The sequence below is a fragment of the Gallinula chloropus genome, assembly GCF_964237585.1.
Source record: "Gallinula chloropus genome assembly, chromosome: 27".
Taxonomy (NCBI): domain Eukaryota; kingdom Metazoa; phylum Chordata; class Aves; order Gruiformes; family Rallidae; genus Gallinula; species Gallinula chloropus.
The window spans coordinates 666,323-683,786 of NC_140112.1; the positions used below are offsets into that span (position 1 = coordinate 666,323).

At 53.3% G+C, this 17,464-nt stretch overlaps 1 protein-coding gene across 1 annotated transcript; it reads right to left on the bottom strand.

Annotated features, from left to right (window-relative positions):
- Window positions 1-476: 476 nt before the first annotated feature.
- On the bottom strand, window positions 477-2,420 carry BTG2 (BTG anti-proliferation factor 2; the record flags this gene model as incomplete). Its single annotated transcript, XM_084275965.1, is given in 4 exon segments — window positions 477-990; window positions 2,099-2,335; window positions 2,338-2,380; window positions 2,382-2,420. Coding segments are annotated over 4 exon segments (660 nt in total). The 3' UTR covers window positions 477-649.
- Between the last annotated feature and the right edge of the window lie 15,044 nt (window positions 2,421-17,464).

Here is a 17,464-nt window from a genome sequence, read left to right on the forward strand (position 1 = left end):
AAGCAGGAAAGATGGAGAGGTTGGAGACAGGCCATGCTCCCCCTCACTTTGTGCTGGGAGTGGGGCAGAGCAGAGCTGCAACACTCACGGAGTAAGTGGGTCCACAGGAGATGTGCAAGAGCCAAGGAGAAGGATCCCAGTGTCCCCAGCATCACCCAGCCTCAATATTATATCCAGACCCCAGAGAGATCAGACCAGCTGGGGAGTGAAGTTAAGTGGAGGAAAGACAGCAACTCCTTTATCCCTTCTCCAACAGTAATGCAATACAGCAGTACTGCTGGGTACCAGGGTGGTGAGAAGGTGACCCAGACATCTCCCACCACCAAGCCACACTTTCCCCAGCCTGGTTTTCCCCCCCCTCCCACCTCATCCTCCATTCCAAGCTACCCAAGTGAGCCAACCAGCCCAAAATTGCCATCCAACACTAATTAGGTAGATATCGGCTTCATAATAAAAACTCATAAGCTTGCAACAGCTTTAAAAAAGGCACCTAGAGCACTGCTTCCCTTCAAAGCAGCGCCCAATATTTTAATTTTGGATTTTCTTGGATTTTTTTAAAAAATATAAATAGCTCTTCATCTTAAAAATAGATCCTCAGGTGAGGTATACAGTAGCCTGTGTCTTGGCAGTGTAAGGACAAGAGGAGGATTTAGCTGGAGACAGTCATGATGTAGTTTTTGGAAGGACTGGTGCGACCTAACATCATCTGGTTCTTACAGGTCAGCATCCCATAGTTGCTCACGGGTTTGGTTGCAGTTGCTTCGTATAAGACACAGATGGAGCCGTCCTCACCGATGCGGTAGGAGACCTCGTAGGGGTCCACCCAGAGGGTAAGCTCGCTGGGCAGGAGCTGGTAGAGCTGGGGTAGGCTGAGTCCGATCTGGCTGGCTGCCTTGCTGATAATGGGGTCCATTTTGTGATTGATCCGGATGCAGCGATACCCGGAGCCTTTGAAGGGTTTCTCAGGAAACCAGTGGTGTTTGTAGTGCTCTGCAAGGCAAGTGAGAAGGGGAGAGCAGTCAGCAGGCGTGCGGCAGCTGGGAGGGAAGCTGAGTCCTGCTGCAGTCCTGAGGGGGTCCCACGTCTTGCTGCAGGCAGAGTTCTCCTTAAACAGCCTCCAGAGAGGCTCCGGAGCCCAACGCTCAGCTATTCGGCTGCTGCTCCAAGGCTCAGGTCCTAGAAACCCCAGGCAGGACAGTGCCATGGGAGCTGGAGTAACAGGACCCCAAAACCTTCCTGCCCCAACATCTGGGGTGGCCAGGGCAGATACCATATCACCACCACCAAAACCCCACAGCCAGGGAGTAACATCCAGATCATTCCCTAAGCCTAGGGACACATCACCACCCCTTATCTCAGCACAGTGGCAAACAAACCATCCCCTTCTTCGGGCTGATAACAAGGCTGCCTTAAGCTGGGAGGAGACCCCTGAACCACCCAGTTAGTGCTGGGAGGAGACCCCTGAACCACCCAGTTAGTGCTGGGAGGAGACCCCTGAACCACCCAGTTAGTGCTGGGAGGAGACCCCTGAACCACCCAGTTAGTGCCAAGCCCCAGACACACTCATGGGGAGGGGAGTGCCAAACCCTGCTGCCATGGGGCTCAGCACCTCTCGCCGGAGGCTGAGCACCCAGACAAGCTGTGGATCACCCAGATCAAACCCCAGCAAGGAAACCTTCCAGCAACCGAGCCCCACAAAGCCCTCAGAGACCAGGTCACAGATCTGCTCACTCTCAGGGCAGAGGCAGTGGCTTGCTCAGGACCCCACAGGCACCCGGGTGGGTGCTCAAGGAAGCACACAGTTGCCTGCCAGCCCCCAGGAGGACACGGATGGACACCCAGGCAAAGGCACAAACAGGGACCCAGCATCAAGGATGACACAGCAGGATGCCGAGAGGACACAGACAGATGGGTGCCCAACCCAGAGGGGCACCACCTGGTCCTGGAAGCAACACGGTGGAGGGGGGGTGGGGGGGGGGCGGTACTGGGGAAGGACACAAGCAGGCACCCAGCCCCCTGGGGCAAAGGGTGGACAGGAGGGGGGGGGTCTTCTCACCCAAAGCCGATCTCCCCCCCAGCCCCAGCCCCAGCCCCTCACCTGCGAGCGCCTCCCGCAGCGCCCCGCTGAAGACCTGCAGCTGCTGCTCGCTGACGCAGCCCCGCGTCCGCAACAGGCTGGAGACGAAGCCCACGGCGGCGGCGATCTCGGGCACCATATCGGCCCGCGGGCCGCCGCGGCGCTGGCTCTGGCTCATGCTGGGCTCCACGGGCGGAGGAAGAGGAGGAAAAGGAGGAGCGGGGTGGTCGCTGGACGCCGCCAAAGAGGCTCGGCTCGGCTCGGCTCAGGCTGCGGCGCCGGCTCCGCGCCGCCTTTAGATAGGGGCAGCCCGGGGAGGCGTCCCCGGCGCGGCGGCCGCCATTGGCCGAGGGGCGCGGCCATGCTAACGGCGCTGACCTCAGCGCAGTGGAAGGACTGACGTCGCCGCCGCCATGGGAAGGCTGCCGGCGGCGGGAGTTACCGGAGGGCTATTTTTGGGGCTGCCCTGACAAGGAGGAAGAGGAGGAGGAGGAGGAGGGGGGGGGGGGGGGGGAGGGGAGGTGGGAGGTTGGGGCATGGCCGCCCCCCTCTCTCCCCCCACCCTCCTCAGCTCTCCGCCCCCTCCTGGGGTCCCCCGCTCAGCCCCTGGGGTCCCTGCTCATCCCCTGGGGTCCCCCGCTCAGTCCCTGGGGTCCCCCGCTCAGCCCCTGGGGTCCCCGCTCAGCCCCTGGGGTCCCCCACTCAGCCCCTCGGGTCCCTGCTCAGCCCCTGGGGTCCCCCACTCAGCCCCTGGGGTCCCTGCTCAGCCCCTGGGGTCCCCACTCAGCCCCTGGGCTCCAGGCATCGGGGGGACAAGCAGAGCCTGGCACCTGCCGCTGCTCACGGTGACCCACGGGAGGTGGTGGTCGTGGCCGTGGGGTCAGGAGGGTGAGGAAAGGGCTCTCCCCCAGGACATCTTGGGAAGTGGAACCCAACCCTCCTTTCCCCCCATCCTGGATCTGCCCAGCTGCCCTTTGCTGCCTGAGGAAGGCCAGGGTTGGGGTCCCCTGGGTGCTCCCCAGTCCCTGGAGCAGGTCTCGAGGGTGCCTGCAGTATGGAGAAAGCCAGCCTGGTCCTGCTGCCCCCCACAGCCCTGCCTCCCCAGCCACTGAAGGGAACCCCAAAGCCTCCCTGGTACCACTAGGGTCAAGTTTCTCACCCTCCCCAGCAGCAGATGAGCTACTTCCACTAACGAACATGATGCCTCAGGAGGGTGAAACAAAGGCTCGTTCCCACCAAGCCACTGGCAAGTCACGTACTGAAACCAGAGCAGACTGAAGGAACGGTGCAGGTGTGATGGGAGGGGAAGGGTGCCCCTGACTGCCAGCAGCCCCCTGAGTCCTGTGAACTTCAGCCAGGGCATTGGTCCAGCGCAGGCACTTGGTGCTGGATCGGCATCGGGCATCATGGAGCAGCATTTCTGCTGCCCTGGAATGACACAGGGCACTCAGAGCAGTCAGCAACAGTGACCCATGCCTGCTGTCTGGCCATCCTGCCTTCAGCAGAGGTGGGGTCTGGCCCCCTACACAGGGGGTCTCCCCTCCCCAGCAGTGTACAGCCAGGTTCCCATCACCAAACTTCCTCCCTCAAGACACATCCACAGATCCTTGCTCCCTGGACAAAGCCAAACCCATTCCAGAGATCCCTGAAGGGTGCAGGGGGAACTCGCCACCACCTGCACTGTCCCAGGGAGATGAGGGGGGAACACCACTACAACCACTTTCATCTCACTGCCTGAGGAACATTTGAGGTGAGGAGCAAGAACAGACACCCCAGGACCCAGCACCTCACTCCAGCCAAAAGCCAGGCTGGAGGAAGAGTGAGATACAGGAGGAGGTGGCTCTGCAGAGGACATGTCTGATCACAGACCATGGAGAGCAAGCCAAGGCAAGCATGGAGCAGAACCAAGCCTCCCCAGTTGCCTCCATCCAAGCCCAGCAGGAAGGGAGAGGACAACCAATGCAAGCCATGCATGGCCCTGATGTGTACTGAGATGCAAGCAGCACCTTAAAGCCACTACAAAACAGGGAGCTGCACCAGCTGGCCCAGCTGCCAGCCACGCTGCCCGGGATAAAAGCACTCACCCAGCTTCTGCTGAAACTGGCCCCGAGCTAAAGCAACAGTAGGAGGCCAAGCTCCTTTCTTGACTTCGCTTTGATCAGCCATGAGAGAGTTAGTATCAAACCAGAATGGGATTTCTGAATGAATATTCCTTGGCACAGAACTGGGCTTGTTTGGAGCCATTGTCTCGCAGCCCCAGATGCCTCCCTTGGCGTGCACTGGGGGAGGATCTGAAGCCACAACCCCTGGTGTGATCCCCACAGCGAAAACACGTTTCTCCTCCTATGGCTGGGGCCTCATTTGGCATCTCCACAAGCAGTGGGTGCAGCTGGAGAAAACCAAGGCAGCGCGTTAGATCATCGGGGTTTGCCCGGGGAGGCTGCAGCCCGCTGCAGGCTGAGCCATCCCTGGTTCCCACAGTGCCGCTCCCGTGGCTGGCACAGCGCTTTCGCCGCCGCGGCGGCCGCGGTCCCTTGATAAGGAGGAGCGTGCTCCTGCCAGCACGCAGCCTGCCAGCGCTGCTCCACCTCATCCTGGCTTCTATTGAACGACTCACAGGGTCCTGTCCTGCTTGGGCATTGCTCTTGGCAAAGGGTTGCTGAGAGCACCACCCTGCTGCTTCTCCCTCCCCACAGGAGGGGGTTTTGTTAAACATCCAGCAAGAGCTCCCAAACCAAAGGAGCCAGGACTGGAAGACACACACCTGGCCTGAAAGCTCCCCATGAAACCCACAAGCAGCCCCCAAAAGAGGGGTTTGGTGCTGTAGGTTTGGGGGGGGAGGCTTTCCAGCATCACTTCAGCCAGCAGTCAAAACTCTTTCCCACGGCTCAGGGGTGCAATGGGATTTTTGGAGGCCTTTTGCTGCCAGTCTGCAGCTCATTTTCTTTGCCTGTCTGGCATGCCTACGTGTGCACACTGTACATGGGATTTCACACCTTCTGAAGCACCAGGAGATGATGGCTATGTAGCATTATGGGACCCACAAGCTAGAGCAAAAAATAAGCAAATAGCTTTTCAAACCACACAACAGCCACTGCCCAAGCAGAGATCTGGACTGACCCCGTTTTGTGGTCTGTCCAGCTTAAAAGAAAGCGCTTTGGGCAGCAGGAACAGAAGTAGGGTCAAGCTAGAAAGGAGATAGAGCCAAGGGGTCTCCAAGTCCTCCCCTCCCCACTCCATCTGCTACTCCATTCATCCACAGAGCACAAGGAATCAAGCAAATCTCTTGCTATAAACCAGATTTGCCTTTGTAAGCTTTGGAAAAAAAAAAACCCAAACCCCAAGGATTAAAGTCTAAGGACATTTTTTAAAGTCAGCAACACACATGAAAGAGCACATGGGTGCATGTGAAACCCAGAGCACAGCACAATGCAGGGGGGGAGGTTATTTATACCATGGGAGAAGCCAGAGGTCCCTGGAAGAGGCTGCATCATGGTGTGAGCCTGTCCACCACAGCTCCATGACTTTAAGCACACTGGTGCTGTCAACCAGCAGACTGTGGGTACAGTCACAATCAGCAGAAAATTAGGGAGCAAGCAAAACCAAGCTGGTAAAAGAGATACCTGTATGCAAAGATATCAGTAAAAGCCAAAGGGAAAAACATAAACCCTCAACTTTTGTACTGGAGTTAAAGCACAGGAGGCCTGAGCAGAGCTTACAGTCTAACCAGGCAAGCTGAGAGCAGGGAGAAGGGCTTGTTTGCCCCATCCAACAGAACAAACACACTGGGAAAGGACACGGATGGTATCGTCCAGCCCTGAGTCACCAGGCAATAATTGTAGCAAGAGGTCTCCTGTCCTCCCAGCCTGCCAAGAATAGCACTAATAGCAAGTGCAGGTCTATTTGCCATTAGGGCTAACAGTGTTCGTTAAGTGGTGCTGATGATCTAAGCTTGGCAAGCAGGTTCCCCTGGTCCCCCCTGCTCCGCGGGTGGATGAAGTAAGCGGTGGCACCATTCTCCAAATTCAGATCCTCCATTTATTCTTAATCATGGTGGTTCTGAAGGCTCCCTTCACACAGCTTAGGGTGGTTCATATGGTCTGACACAGGCCCTGGAATCAGATTGTCTTCGTTAAGCCCTTCCAATAAGAGATTTCCTGTGGAGCTCAAGGATCTCTAAGCGGGTTACGTGCCCATAATTTCTGGCCCTGTTACAAGTCTTAAAGAGAGGGCATAAGACTTAATGCACGCTTTTTAAATTGCTTTGAGGAGTTAAGAGAGTAAACAAACAATTAGAAAATAAATTTCATTTTAAAAAGAGAAGTTAGAGCTGGTTTGAATGCTGTTCTGGCTAGATTAGTTTCCGCCCCGTGTTGAGCTGGAAATGGCTGAGAGCATTTAGATTTCAATTAAATAAAAAAACAAAGGAAAAAAAAAACCCAATAAACCTTCCCATAGTAATCAGCCAGACTAGATTTGTAACTGGTTTTACAGGAATTAGAAGTTCAGATAGGCTTTCAAATGCTCTGGCCTTGTTCATCCAAAGGAGGTTCAAAACCAGTTGAGCTGGGAGCTTTACAATAAAAGAGGAACATCTGGCTTTCAACCAAGGGTTAAAACTCAGCATGGACAGCCCAAGCTGCTCACAGTTACCTTTTCCAGGAGTGAGCAACTCAGGGTGTTTTATGTACACCTGAAAGGCAGCTCACGCTCCCACGCTACGCTTCATGGGTTTGGGTGGTGATGACACCTTTCTCAGCTCTCTGGGCTGAAGTTCATAAGGCAGGAGATAGAAAAAACCATTGCAAGCCCTTCTCCAGCACCATTAGAGTTGGCTGAGGTCCCAACAGCCACAGTGTGAATCCCCACCCCCTGTTACCAACAGTAAAATAGTTACATAGAATTAACATGCAAATCCTCCCAATGAGACATGTCCCATGGATTGATAAATCAGCTGTCACTTCTCCTGGGCTGGTCCCTCCCAATTACCCCAGTATTTGAGAAGGATTTGAATGTTATCTATGCAGCCTTCCAGTCCCTGAAGGGAGCAGAGAATCAGGAGGGGAATGGGCTTGTTAAAGGGCAGAGACTGGCAGGACAAGGGGGATGGAGTGAAGCTGGAGGAGGGAAGGGGGAGAGGAGAGATTAGGGGGAAGTTCTTTGCAGAGAGAGTGGTGAGGGGCTGGAAGGGGCTGCCCAGAGAGGGGGTGGGTGCCCCATCCCTGGGGGTGTTCAAGGCCAGGTTGGATGGGGCCCTGGGCAGCCTTGTGTAGCTCCAGGCCTGGAGGTTGGTGTCCCTGCCTGTGGCAGGGGGTTGGAGCTCTGTGACCCTTGGGGTCCCTTCCAACCCAGACCAGTCTGGGATTCTATGATTCTATGTAGATTTGGGAAGCCAAGGGCTAGCTTTCTTTACATTAAGAAAAAAAAAAAAATCTATCTCTGGGAAGAGTTCTGAGCTGTATAAAAATAACAGAGGTTTGGCTGGGTCCGAATCTCATTCTCTGGCTCTGCTGGAGAAGGCACAGCCAATTGTGAATGCAGTGCCAGCAGCCACCTGGTTGCTAACACCAGTTAAGCACAATCACTGGGAATTTAAGGGGAAAAAAAGCCCAGGGGTAAGCTGGGCTAGTGTGTTTAATCACAGCTGTAATTGGTAACCTGGGTCTGACCCCAGAAACAGGCCTAGCAGGCAGGGTAAACAATAAAGCAAGAGTCTTAAGCCCAGCCTACACTTAGAGCTAATAAGTCCTTTCAAAACACACAGTTGTGAAATAAAACTCTGACTGAACCGTGTGAAATGCGACTGGAGGGGGGGTGGGGAAGGGAGAGTGAGGACAGGACAGAAAACAAAGCCTTTTTAAGCTGTTTGGTGCTAGATCAGACCATGTTTCACAGCACGTATGGATTCCCAGCAGTCTAGACCACAGTCAGGACAAGCACGTAGCATCTTCCAGGTGGGCTAAGCTCCTAGAAGCTTATCACCCCTCATGACTCCATGGCACTGGGTTTTGTTAAGCACCTCACCTCCTGTTTTGGTGCCTGGATGGCTTTTGTCAGCTTGGGCCTTTGTTCTCCCTGTGTCACCTGCAACCTGACTCCCCACACCAGCTCTGAGGGCCTTGGGATCTGAGGACAGGACATGTCAGGACCCATTTCGGGCATGTCTGGGCAGTTTGATTTGTAGACTATGGGCAAGCTTTAAATAGTCCCCTCTGCTTCTGAACGGATTTGTGTGTGGACTGAGAGCTGGACTCTTCTCCCCGTGGCATTTGAACACCATAGCTTCTGTGGCCCAAGCGCAGCGAGGGCCCTGTAGTTCCTGGGAGCCGCCTTTCGCAGAACAACCTCCCTCTGATCCACTTTCCTTGCCTCATGCCATGTTTCCTATTGGAAAAACAACCTATCTGACCCGCTGCGAATGTCACATCTGTTCAGAAGTATTTTAGGAAGCAAACATTGCTGTACTCCAGGGAGCTGCAATCAGAAAGAACTGCTTTTTCTCCAAGCTCCTTGGGACTTTGGCCCTAGTTTTCCAATGACGTTGGCTCCAGCTGCCTTCAGTGCACCCTGGGATTTTCTCCTAAGCTTCACTAGCTTCTTGCTGGACCCATGTTGACCAGCATCTTGTGTAAGAAGACATTTGTTCAAAGCTCAGAGATGAAGCCTGAGACTACCACAGTTCCTCCTGAAGCTGCCTCGTTGGGGAAGGTGTGTAGATGACCTCACGCTGATATCAGAGATGGTTTCCTGTTCTTTACATTTGGTTATTGTTTTTTTTCCACATCCTCGCTGCAGGATGCAACTGCCTCCACCTACTTCTGTGCCTGTCACACAAAACATGAGGGGGCAGGAAGGGGACAATAGAAAAGGTCTGGTGGAGCGCCCACCAAGGCAGCAGTGTGGGGATGGAGATGTTTACACAGTCAGGTCCAGAGAAAGTTGTCAGCTGTAAGGCCTGGAACCGGCTTGTTTTTGAGATAAAAAGAGTCCAGAGCCCTGTCTCTATCTCAGAAATGGAGCAAGGAGCAGCAGGACTCTGGGAGTAAGAGGCCTGCTGCTGGCCCTGGACAGCCCCTTGTCCTGCTCCACCACTTCTGCTCTTCACCAGCCCTCGCTGATGACATCTTCCACCAGTCCCTGCCTCCAGCGCAAGGCACATGTCAGACACAGATGTGTGCAGAGGCAACTTGCCCCTTGGTAATTCTCCCTTATCACAGCACCCTGGGGTGTGTCTCCCTACCCAAGGCCCTGCTCTTTTCCCCTCTAGAAAGTCCCAGAATAAATACAGGCTCTGCTCAAAACATCATTTCCTCTCCCCACAGCTGGGAATGGGCAACCCCACCACTAACTCTGGTGACAAACCCACCCCCACCAAAGGGCACCAGAGCCAAATCCTCAGCACCCCAAAGACCCCCATGAACAACCCCATGAGCTGAGGAGTTCTGGTCTAACGTGGGAGAGACAGGCAACCAGCACAGCAGGAAACTGAGGCTCAAGAGATGCTGTGTCTTGTTCCAAGCCACAAAGCAGAGGCAAGATACAGAGGGCCTTTCCCATGAGCTGTGCTGCCCCAGTAAAGCAGCCTGACTGGGTAAGGGACCAGCTCCTGCCACGCAGAGCTTTTCAAACCTCCCTCCTTGGGTCTATCTCACACCTTTCCTTCTAAGGGAGGCTGGAGGGTTATATATAGGGATTTCACACTTCACTGACATGCAGCCATGCTAGGAAAAAGGGATTTTTTTTCTTTCCTTAGAAATGAGAAGTTTAAAAAAAAAACCCCACCCCACCCTCTGGCTGAAACCACAAGAGAGGATTTTTTAGGTGGTGAGAATGTGACTTGTCTGCCAAACTCCAGCTCAGCCAGGGAGCAACACTGTGACGAGCTGCCAAGGCAGCATGCTGCTGAAAGCTGCGTTTATTGCTTGTAAAGCACTAACACAGGGGAAAGTGTGTTGCAGTGCCATAGCAACCCCCCAAATCACGGGCTAAAAACAAGGGCAGGAGGACCAAAGGCTGGTAACTGAATTTCCTGACCCTGTTCAGAGCCACAGGACATCTCAGCCCTGAGTGAGGATCTCTGCTGGGTCTGAATGTGTCTCCCCAAAGCCCGTGAGGAGCAGTTTGTTTCTGAACTCACTGGAGGAGAAGAGCAAGGAGATGGTTACAGATTAAAGTGATTTCTGCTGTGGCACCAGAGACCTGAGCTGCCACCACAGTGTCCTTTGCTCCAGGGTTTTCTAGGACACACAGTGTCAACCAGAAAATGGGATCTTCTGAGAAGTCCTGTGTTTTCCCACATGGCTGAAGAGACCAAGCCAGTCCCATACAGACTTCAAAGACTCACTGCAATAGCTGCTGCTTAACAAAAGAGAAGACAAGTAGCTCCAGGACTTCCAGGGTGGTTACATCACAGTCAGTCTAGTTTATGGCAAAGTGACCTGGTGAAGGCAAACTCCAGGATCTCATCACCATCACAGGCTATGGATCTGGCCTCCTCACCAGCCCTTTTCTTGGTCCCCAGCTCAACTTCACAGCACAGATTATGGAGTAATCTACAGCCTCTATACTGACAAAGCTCTGACTGATCCATCCCTCTCCCTGTGGGCTCCGTGTGCCCAGGCTGCACATCCATGGGGGGACTTTTGTCCTAGAGCCAGCGAGAGCTCCAGCGTGGGAGAGAAGGGACACTGGGAGAAGGTCCTTGGGGTTCTTCTCAGGCTACACCCACAAATATAAAAGAAGCCATGGCTTCCCAGAGCCCAGCAAACCTCCCAACCCCTGCAAACATCAATTAGTGCATAAAGACAGCCCAGATAAAGCAGGGCAACACCCTACAAGAGCTTAGATCTGGGTGGTGCCCTTTCCCAAGATGCAGGCTGATCCCTGCTTGGAGAGATACCTCCTGAGTAGCAGGTGGACTCTGCAGGACTGCTCTAGGCTGTTCCCAAGGATTCCTCACCCTCCCTCGCAAAGCCAGCTAATTGGGGGTGCTTTTTGGTGGGGTGCTGCACCTGGGCAGGGGGGTGTACCACACTCATCCACCCTCTGGTGCATTGCAAACCTCCTTGCTATCCGCAGCCAGCAAGCTGTGAGCAACCTGAGAGCAGCTCCTTTGTAGCTACCACCGAAAGCCAGTTGTGCATCAGAGCAAAGACCGACTCTCAGCGTTCACGCTTTTGCTCGCTGTCTTGCAGACTCCAGCAGAGGAAGAAGATGTGGTTTTCTTCACTCTGCCTGGTTGCAGAAGTCCAGCAGAATGTTTCTGTAATTCAGGAAGGTCAGGGAGGCCAGGGCTGCAGAGATATTTGGACCCAGAGCTGGAACTTGCCCTGCACTGCTAGGGTGTGTGCAACCAGGGAGGGAGGGAATTGGTTAGTTATTAAAGTAGGGGTCATTTACTCAAAAATCTAGGTTTAGGCATGGCTTTGGATTGCACACAGAGTTCACATGGGTTTGGATGCCACAGGTCTGGTTACAGCCACATCTGTTGCTCCCAGAAGCAGCACATAAGCTCGCTCTCTCTCTCCGTATTTCTGTATTTCCACAGCCACCAAGGCTTTAGCAGAGTCTCTGGGGGCATTTTTCCACTCATATTTTGAGGAATTAAGAGAGTCACGATTTTATCTGTGTACATTTGAGGAGAGGAGGCGGGGGCTGGATTCCTGAGCCATTTTCAGGTCAGACCTTGGTGCCTGTCCAAGGCCTTGATCTATTGCTCAATTTCTGCTCAGAACTTTGGTTTCAGTTTACGAAAACCCAGGAGCTTCATGTTGAAGCTAGGTTTGGAATGAAAAGGCACATTTAAGCCTGCTTAAGCTAAGCATAAATTCAATATCCTGGAAATAGTCTCCAGGAGGCTGTATACCATGGATGTGATGGTCAAAGACCTAGCTCCAAGGACTCTGCTGGAGCACAGATGACCCTGAGATGCAGCCACACAGGCTGCTTCAGTCCACCCTTGCTGACCAGGCATTCCCCAGAGGTCCGTGGAGTGATTGTCCTCCACATGCCCATCACCAGCTCTCACTGTAATTAACGCATTTGGGCACCCAGTTATACCCCACCCCACCCACCAGTAATGGCAGGGCTGGGCCCACTCCCACCCCAGACAGCTATGTCCCTGTCTCCCACAGGGGAGGTCAGCGAAGCCAGCTGGAATCTCTCAGCACCTCTGAAATTTGAGCACAGACCCCAAAAAAACCCCAACCCCAAACCCAGTGGCTACGACATGCCAAGAAGGACTGGAAATCCAGCCAAGAAGGACTGGAAATCCAGCCAAGAAGGGACTGGAAATCCAGCACGAGGACGCTGCTCGTCGTGAGGTGACAGAGGGAAAAAGCTGTGCAAAGGAAACGCTGAAGGTCTGTGACAGCCACAGCGTGTGGGAGGCTGAATGCAGAGCGGGGGCAGCTGTGTGGCAGGGGGAACAGCTGCTCCCTTGTAACAGAAACAAGACACAGCAATCTTGTTGCCAAACATCCCCCCCCTGAGCACAGCAGGCCCGAGGAAGACCTGCCCTCAGAGCGCGACTGGCCGGAGGGGCAGCAGGGCCTTGCAGCCACGGTCCTTAGGATAGGAAAGGAGGTTTGGAAAACCAGGAACAACAAGCACAGGTTTTCCCCTTCCTGTACTGAGCCTGGCTGAGGCCATGCTGAGCGAGGGCTCTGTCAGGAACCCTTCCTGGGAATGTGCTACCTGATGTGCCAGCAGCTGAGACAAGGCACAGGCCAGGGAAGGGGCAGAGGTGCCAAGCAAGGCCCTGAGCCACTCTGTTAGAGCAGGATGCATCCTGCTGCTTCCCCCTGGAGCCAGAACTATCCCATCTGGGCACTGGGGGCTCAGCAATTCGTTCCCACTCACACAGGGTATACCCAAGGCCTGCAAGACTGAAGTGCCTTTCACAGAGCTATCCCCCCCAAATCAGCCCACAAAGCAGGCTGCTATTTCTTCTCCCTATTTCTTCTCCCTATTTCTTCTCCCTATTTCTTCTCCCTATTTCCCAGCAGGTAAACTGAGCCATGGGAAAGCAGAATGACATGCCCAGGGCAGGCCAGCGGTTTGTGATGGAACTGAACTGACATTTCCCCCCCCAAACTCAGATTCCTAATGACCAGGTCACCCATCTTTTGCTTGCAGCGTCCCCAGCAGCTCTGGGACCAGATGAGCCCAGTGTGCAGGGTCAGAGCTGCACAGAGGCACAGCAGCTCTGCAGCTAAGGTCTGCCTGAGTGCTTCACCGCCTGCTCACCCTGACCAGACTCAGATGTGGATGTGAAATCTTGCTTAAGAGCTGCCCAAACCCATGTCTCCAATGCCGAGATCCAGCATTTGGGAAATCTGGATCTCAGCACTGGAGATATTACAGCAGTGTGAAGCAAGAGTTACAGCTCACAGGTCTCTGCAAACTCCAGGATGGGACTATTTGGACATCTCTCAGGTTTTCTACTCTGATGCAGCCCATTCTGAGTTCTCAGATTTCCAAAGCTATCTACATCCCTGCTACCCATCTCAAGGTGTGAAGCTGGGTGGAAATCCCGTCCTGTCCAGCTGTGCTGTGTGTGCTTATGATCTTGTTCCTCCCAGCTGGCCTGAAAAGCAGCTGAACAAGCATGATGAGGTTGATTCTCCTCCTGGCACTTGCCTTCTCTGTATTTGCAAAAGAAGCTGCCTTTTTCTCAGTACGTGCCTCAGTTTCCTGCTGTACATGGAGGCTCACTTCCCATCTAGAGACTTATGAACCTGAAAAGGTGCATCTCTGATGAGTGGAAGGAGCTGGGAATGTAGCTGTGAGGCAACCCCCTGCTAGAAAGAAGGTGAATGCCTTGAGGATCTCCCCACAGAAGACACTGTGCAAGAGGGGAAGGGAGGGGAGAACTACCTTCCAGCTTCCCTGTAGCAACAAGCCATATGAAAACACAGGGCCCAGGAATGTTTGCTTATGGTCCCTGCGGAGGGGCTGTTCTCAACCCGGATTACGGCCACTCAGTATGGAAATGGCCCAGTGGAGCAGGAAACCATTCCCATGTGACCCATCAGTCCTGGCTAACCAGGGCTCCAGGGATCTCCACTCCCTCCTGTGCCTGCAGCTTTCACCATGATAACCATTTCAGGTTTCCCTCATCTACATGCCCTTGAAATCTGCGGAGGCTGGAAGAGTAAACAGACCTTAAAAGGGTCTCAAATTCCTGCCTTCCACTCCCTCCATCTCAAGAGTACTCCTGAGCAAAGCAGCTTTTGCAGAGACCAGGCAAGCAAAGGCCCTCTTTACCATGCAAAGCAGCTGATAATAACTCAACACGCTCTTCACCCTGCCCAGGAGGGCCCTTACTTGGCAATTTAACACGTTTATCTCCCATAAATGGCTGTTTTCCCCTCTTTCTAACAAGGCCACATTGTGCTCAAACTGTTCTGTTCCACCATAGAAATTCCAGCTCAGGGTTGCCAACGCTTGAGATCTCATTGTGAGTTGTCTTCTCGTGTTTGAAGCTCTTCTCACCCTCCTGCAAGGGGTGAGCTTTCAATTAAAATAAAAGGTTATTACTGAGAAGCAAACTGAGCACCTGAACTGGCTCTGTGGATCCGTGTTAGGGTCTGGAATAAAGGAGTCTGCTAAAACAAGCAGAGGGAAAAGAATAAAGAATAAAAGGAAATTTCACAGAGTAACTGAATCACTAGGTTGGAAAAGACCATCAAGGTTGGTTGCTGATGGGTGGTTTAGGGCAGGGAGAGGATAGGAGACCCAATGTGCTATTAAACAGCCTAGGAGCTACCAAAAGCATTGCATGCACCGAGTTTCCTGGCACTCCTGTGGATGGACACAGGCACAGCAGAACGTGAGGCCTGGTGAGCCAGAGGGGACAGGGTGTTTGTAGCACCACAGGTTGATACTCAGCCAAGTCACAGAATCCCCAGGTTGGAAAAGCCCTTTAAGATCATCAAGTCCAACCGTTCCTGTCTTGTGCTGACCCAGATCCCTCAGCACCTCATCTACCCTTTTTTTAAACACCCCCAGGGGTGGGGACTCAGCCCCCTCCCTGGGCAGCCTGTGCCACAGCCCCACAACTCTTTCAGGGAAGAGCTTTTCCCTCCCATCTGCTCTGACCCTGCCCTGGGACAGCTTGAGCCCATTGCCCCTTGTCCCATCTCCTGTCCCCTGGCTGAAGAGACCATTGCCCACCTCTCTGCACCCTCCTGGCAGGGCAGGGGAGGGGTGAGAAGGTCTCCCCTCAGCCTCCTCTTCTCCAGGCTCAACACCCCCAGCTCCCTCAGCTGCTCCTCAGAGGATTTGCCCTCCAGCCCCTTCCCCAGCCTGGTTGCCCTTCTCTGGACTCACTCCAGGACCTCAATGTCCTTCTGATGGTGAGAAGCCCAGAACTGGACCCAGCACTCGAGGTGCAGCCTCCCCAGTGCCCAGTCCAGGGGCACAATCCCCTCCCCAGACCTCAGCCATTCCTCATCCTCCTCACACCCTGCTGTATCCCAGAGCTGCTTCACAGAGTTCCCTCAGGTTTCTTTTCAGAAATGGGAGGCCTGACCTCTGTGCAAACTGGAACATTACACATTAGACAACATCCCAGATGTACACATACGTGCTGCTGGCAAGCTAGAGAAGGATGTGGTCCACCCAAAAAGCAAACAGGTGCCCTGTGGACAGGCTGTGCTGACTCCAAGACAAAATCCTTTGGGCTCAGAATCCCCCCCTCCTCTAAGAGGATGTCATTTTTTCCAGGTGACTTGCTGCCTTCTGTACCAGGATCAGTACAGAAGCCAGATACCGGCTCCTATTTCTCTGGATGAGGATGGAGTGACTCCAGATTTAGAGCCTGGATAGGATATGGCTTGTATCAGGCACTTTGCTGCTTGAACAGAGGTCTTTCTGCAGGTGGGGAAGGGACATGATGGCTTTCAGGCACCCAGTAAAAGGGTAGAAGAAAGCAGAGAGCTGCCTTTTGTCTCAAAAGAGCAGACTCCAAAGGAGGAACCTCATGGTATTTGCAGGATAACTGATGTAGCCTTCAACTCCAAACAAAAAAAAAAAAACAACCCTTCAAGGAAGCTTTTTTTCACATCAGCACCATTTTTGTTGGGAAGATTTCTCAGAACCAGGCTGGAATTTCTCCTTAAAAAGCAAAAGAGGATGACAGCCAGCAAGCAAACCTCTGCCTAGAGCAACCCACCCTCCCTCTGTGGAGTGACAGCTCTTGAAGTCAAGCCCTTCTGCTGGTGGGTCACATTTAAATCTGGGTTGCTCACATCCACAGTCTCAGTTTCAGTCTGCTTCAGAATAGAAACAAGATGTGAAACTATTATTTTATTAATTTCTTTTTTTGCAAGAAGGAAGAAGAGTTCTTCTTCCCCAGCCAGCTGTTTCTCAGCAGGAGCAAGCAGAACAATAATGTCCACTTCAAAGATGTCACCTAAGACACACCTAAGATGAGTGCTTTAGAGACATGTGAGCAGGTAAATCATTTGAAGGGCCACCTTGGGCCCTGTAAGAGCCCCTGGGTATGCTAAAATTGGCCACAATTACTCTGTGGGGTGCTTACCTTACATAATTGTCTTAATTATATGGGGCTGCCTAATTACACTTTATGCTGCTTTAACTATGCAAAGAAAGGCATCACACATGGGATAGAAAAGATTCTGACCACGTCTTGACCAACCTGAGAAAAACACAACTATTCCTGATGGATCCACTTTGCCTCATGCTCTATGACCAGGCTGAACAAGTTTCCACCCCTCCTCGATAAGATTAGAGACCTGGGTGTGACCCTCACTTAATGGCAACACACTCCTTCCACTCCTTAAACCAAGCTGGGGCACTGGGAGGCCCCAGGTCAGACTGGGCTGGGGGTGGTGGTGGTGGTGAAGGGACTTTCCAGCTGAGCAGCAGCATCCCACAGTGGCAGCACTGTAATTGTCCTTCAGTTGGGGCTGTTTCTGCAAGGGTAGAAAGCTGTTCTCTGATGAGCTATCTCCTCAGAGCCCTGTAGCCTTGGTAGCCTGGGTGTTTTAGTGATTGTTTTACTTATTTCTTTATTTTTTTTTTTGTTTTCAAGCTGCACCACGTAGGCGTAGAACAGAGCTGCCTTATCTCCCAGCCACCCACATGAAAGGAGGGACTCAGGCATGGCAGAACTGTGGGGAAGGCAGGGAAAGCAAAGCCTGGCCAGGCAGGTAGGACGTGTGTGCCAGGGAAAGGTGCCTCCCCATGGATTTTACGTCTAGCTTGGGGTTTTCCCAGCAGCTCAGGAGCAGTCAGGTGGGGAATTGACTTAAGCCTATCTTAAAGACTTACTGTGAACTGTCCAAATTTCCAAATCTGTGTGCATATACATAACCTGCTCTGATTAACACGCTGCTTTAAGCCTGCTCTGACCCAGGGTTG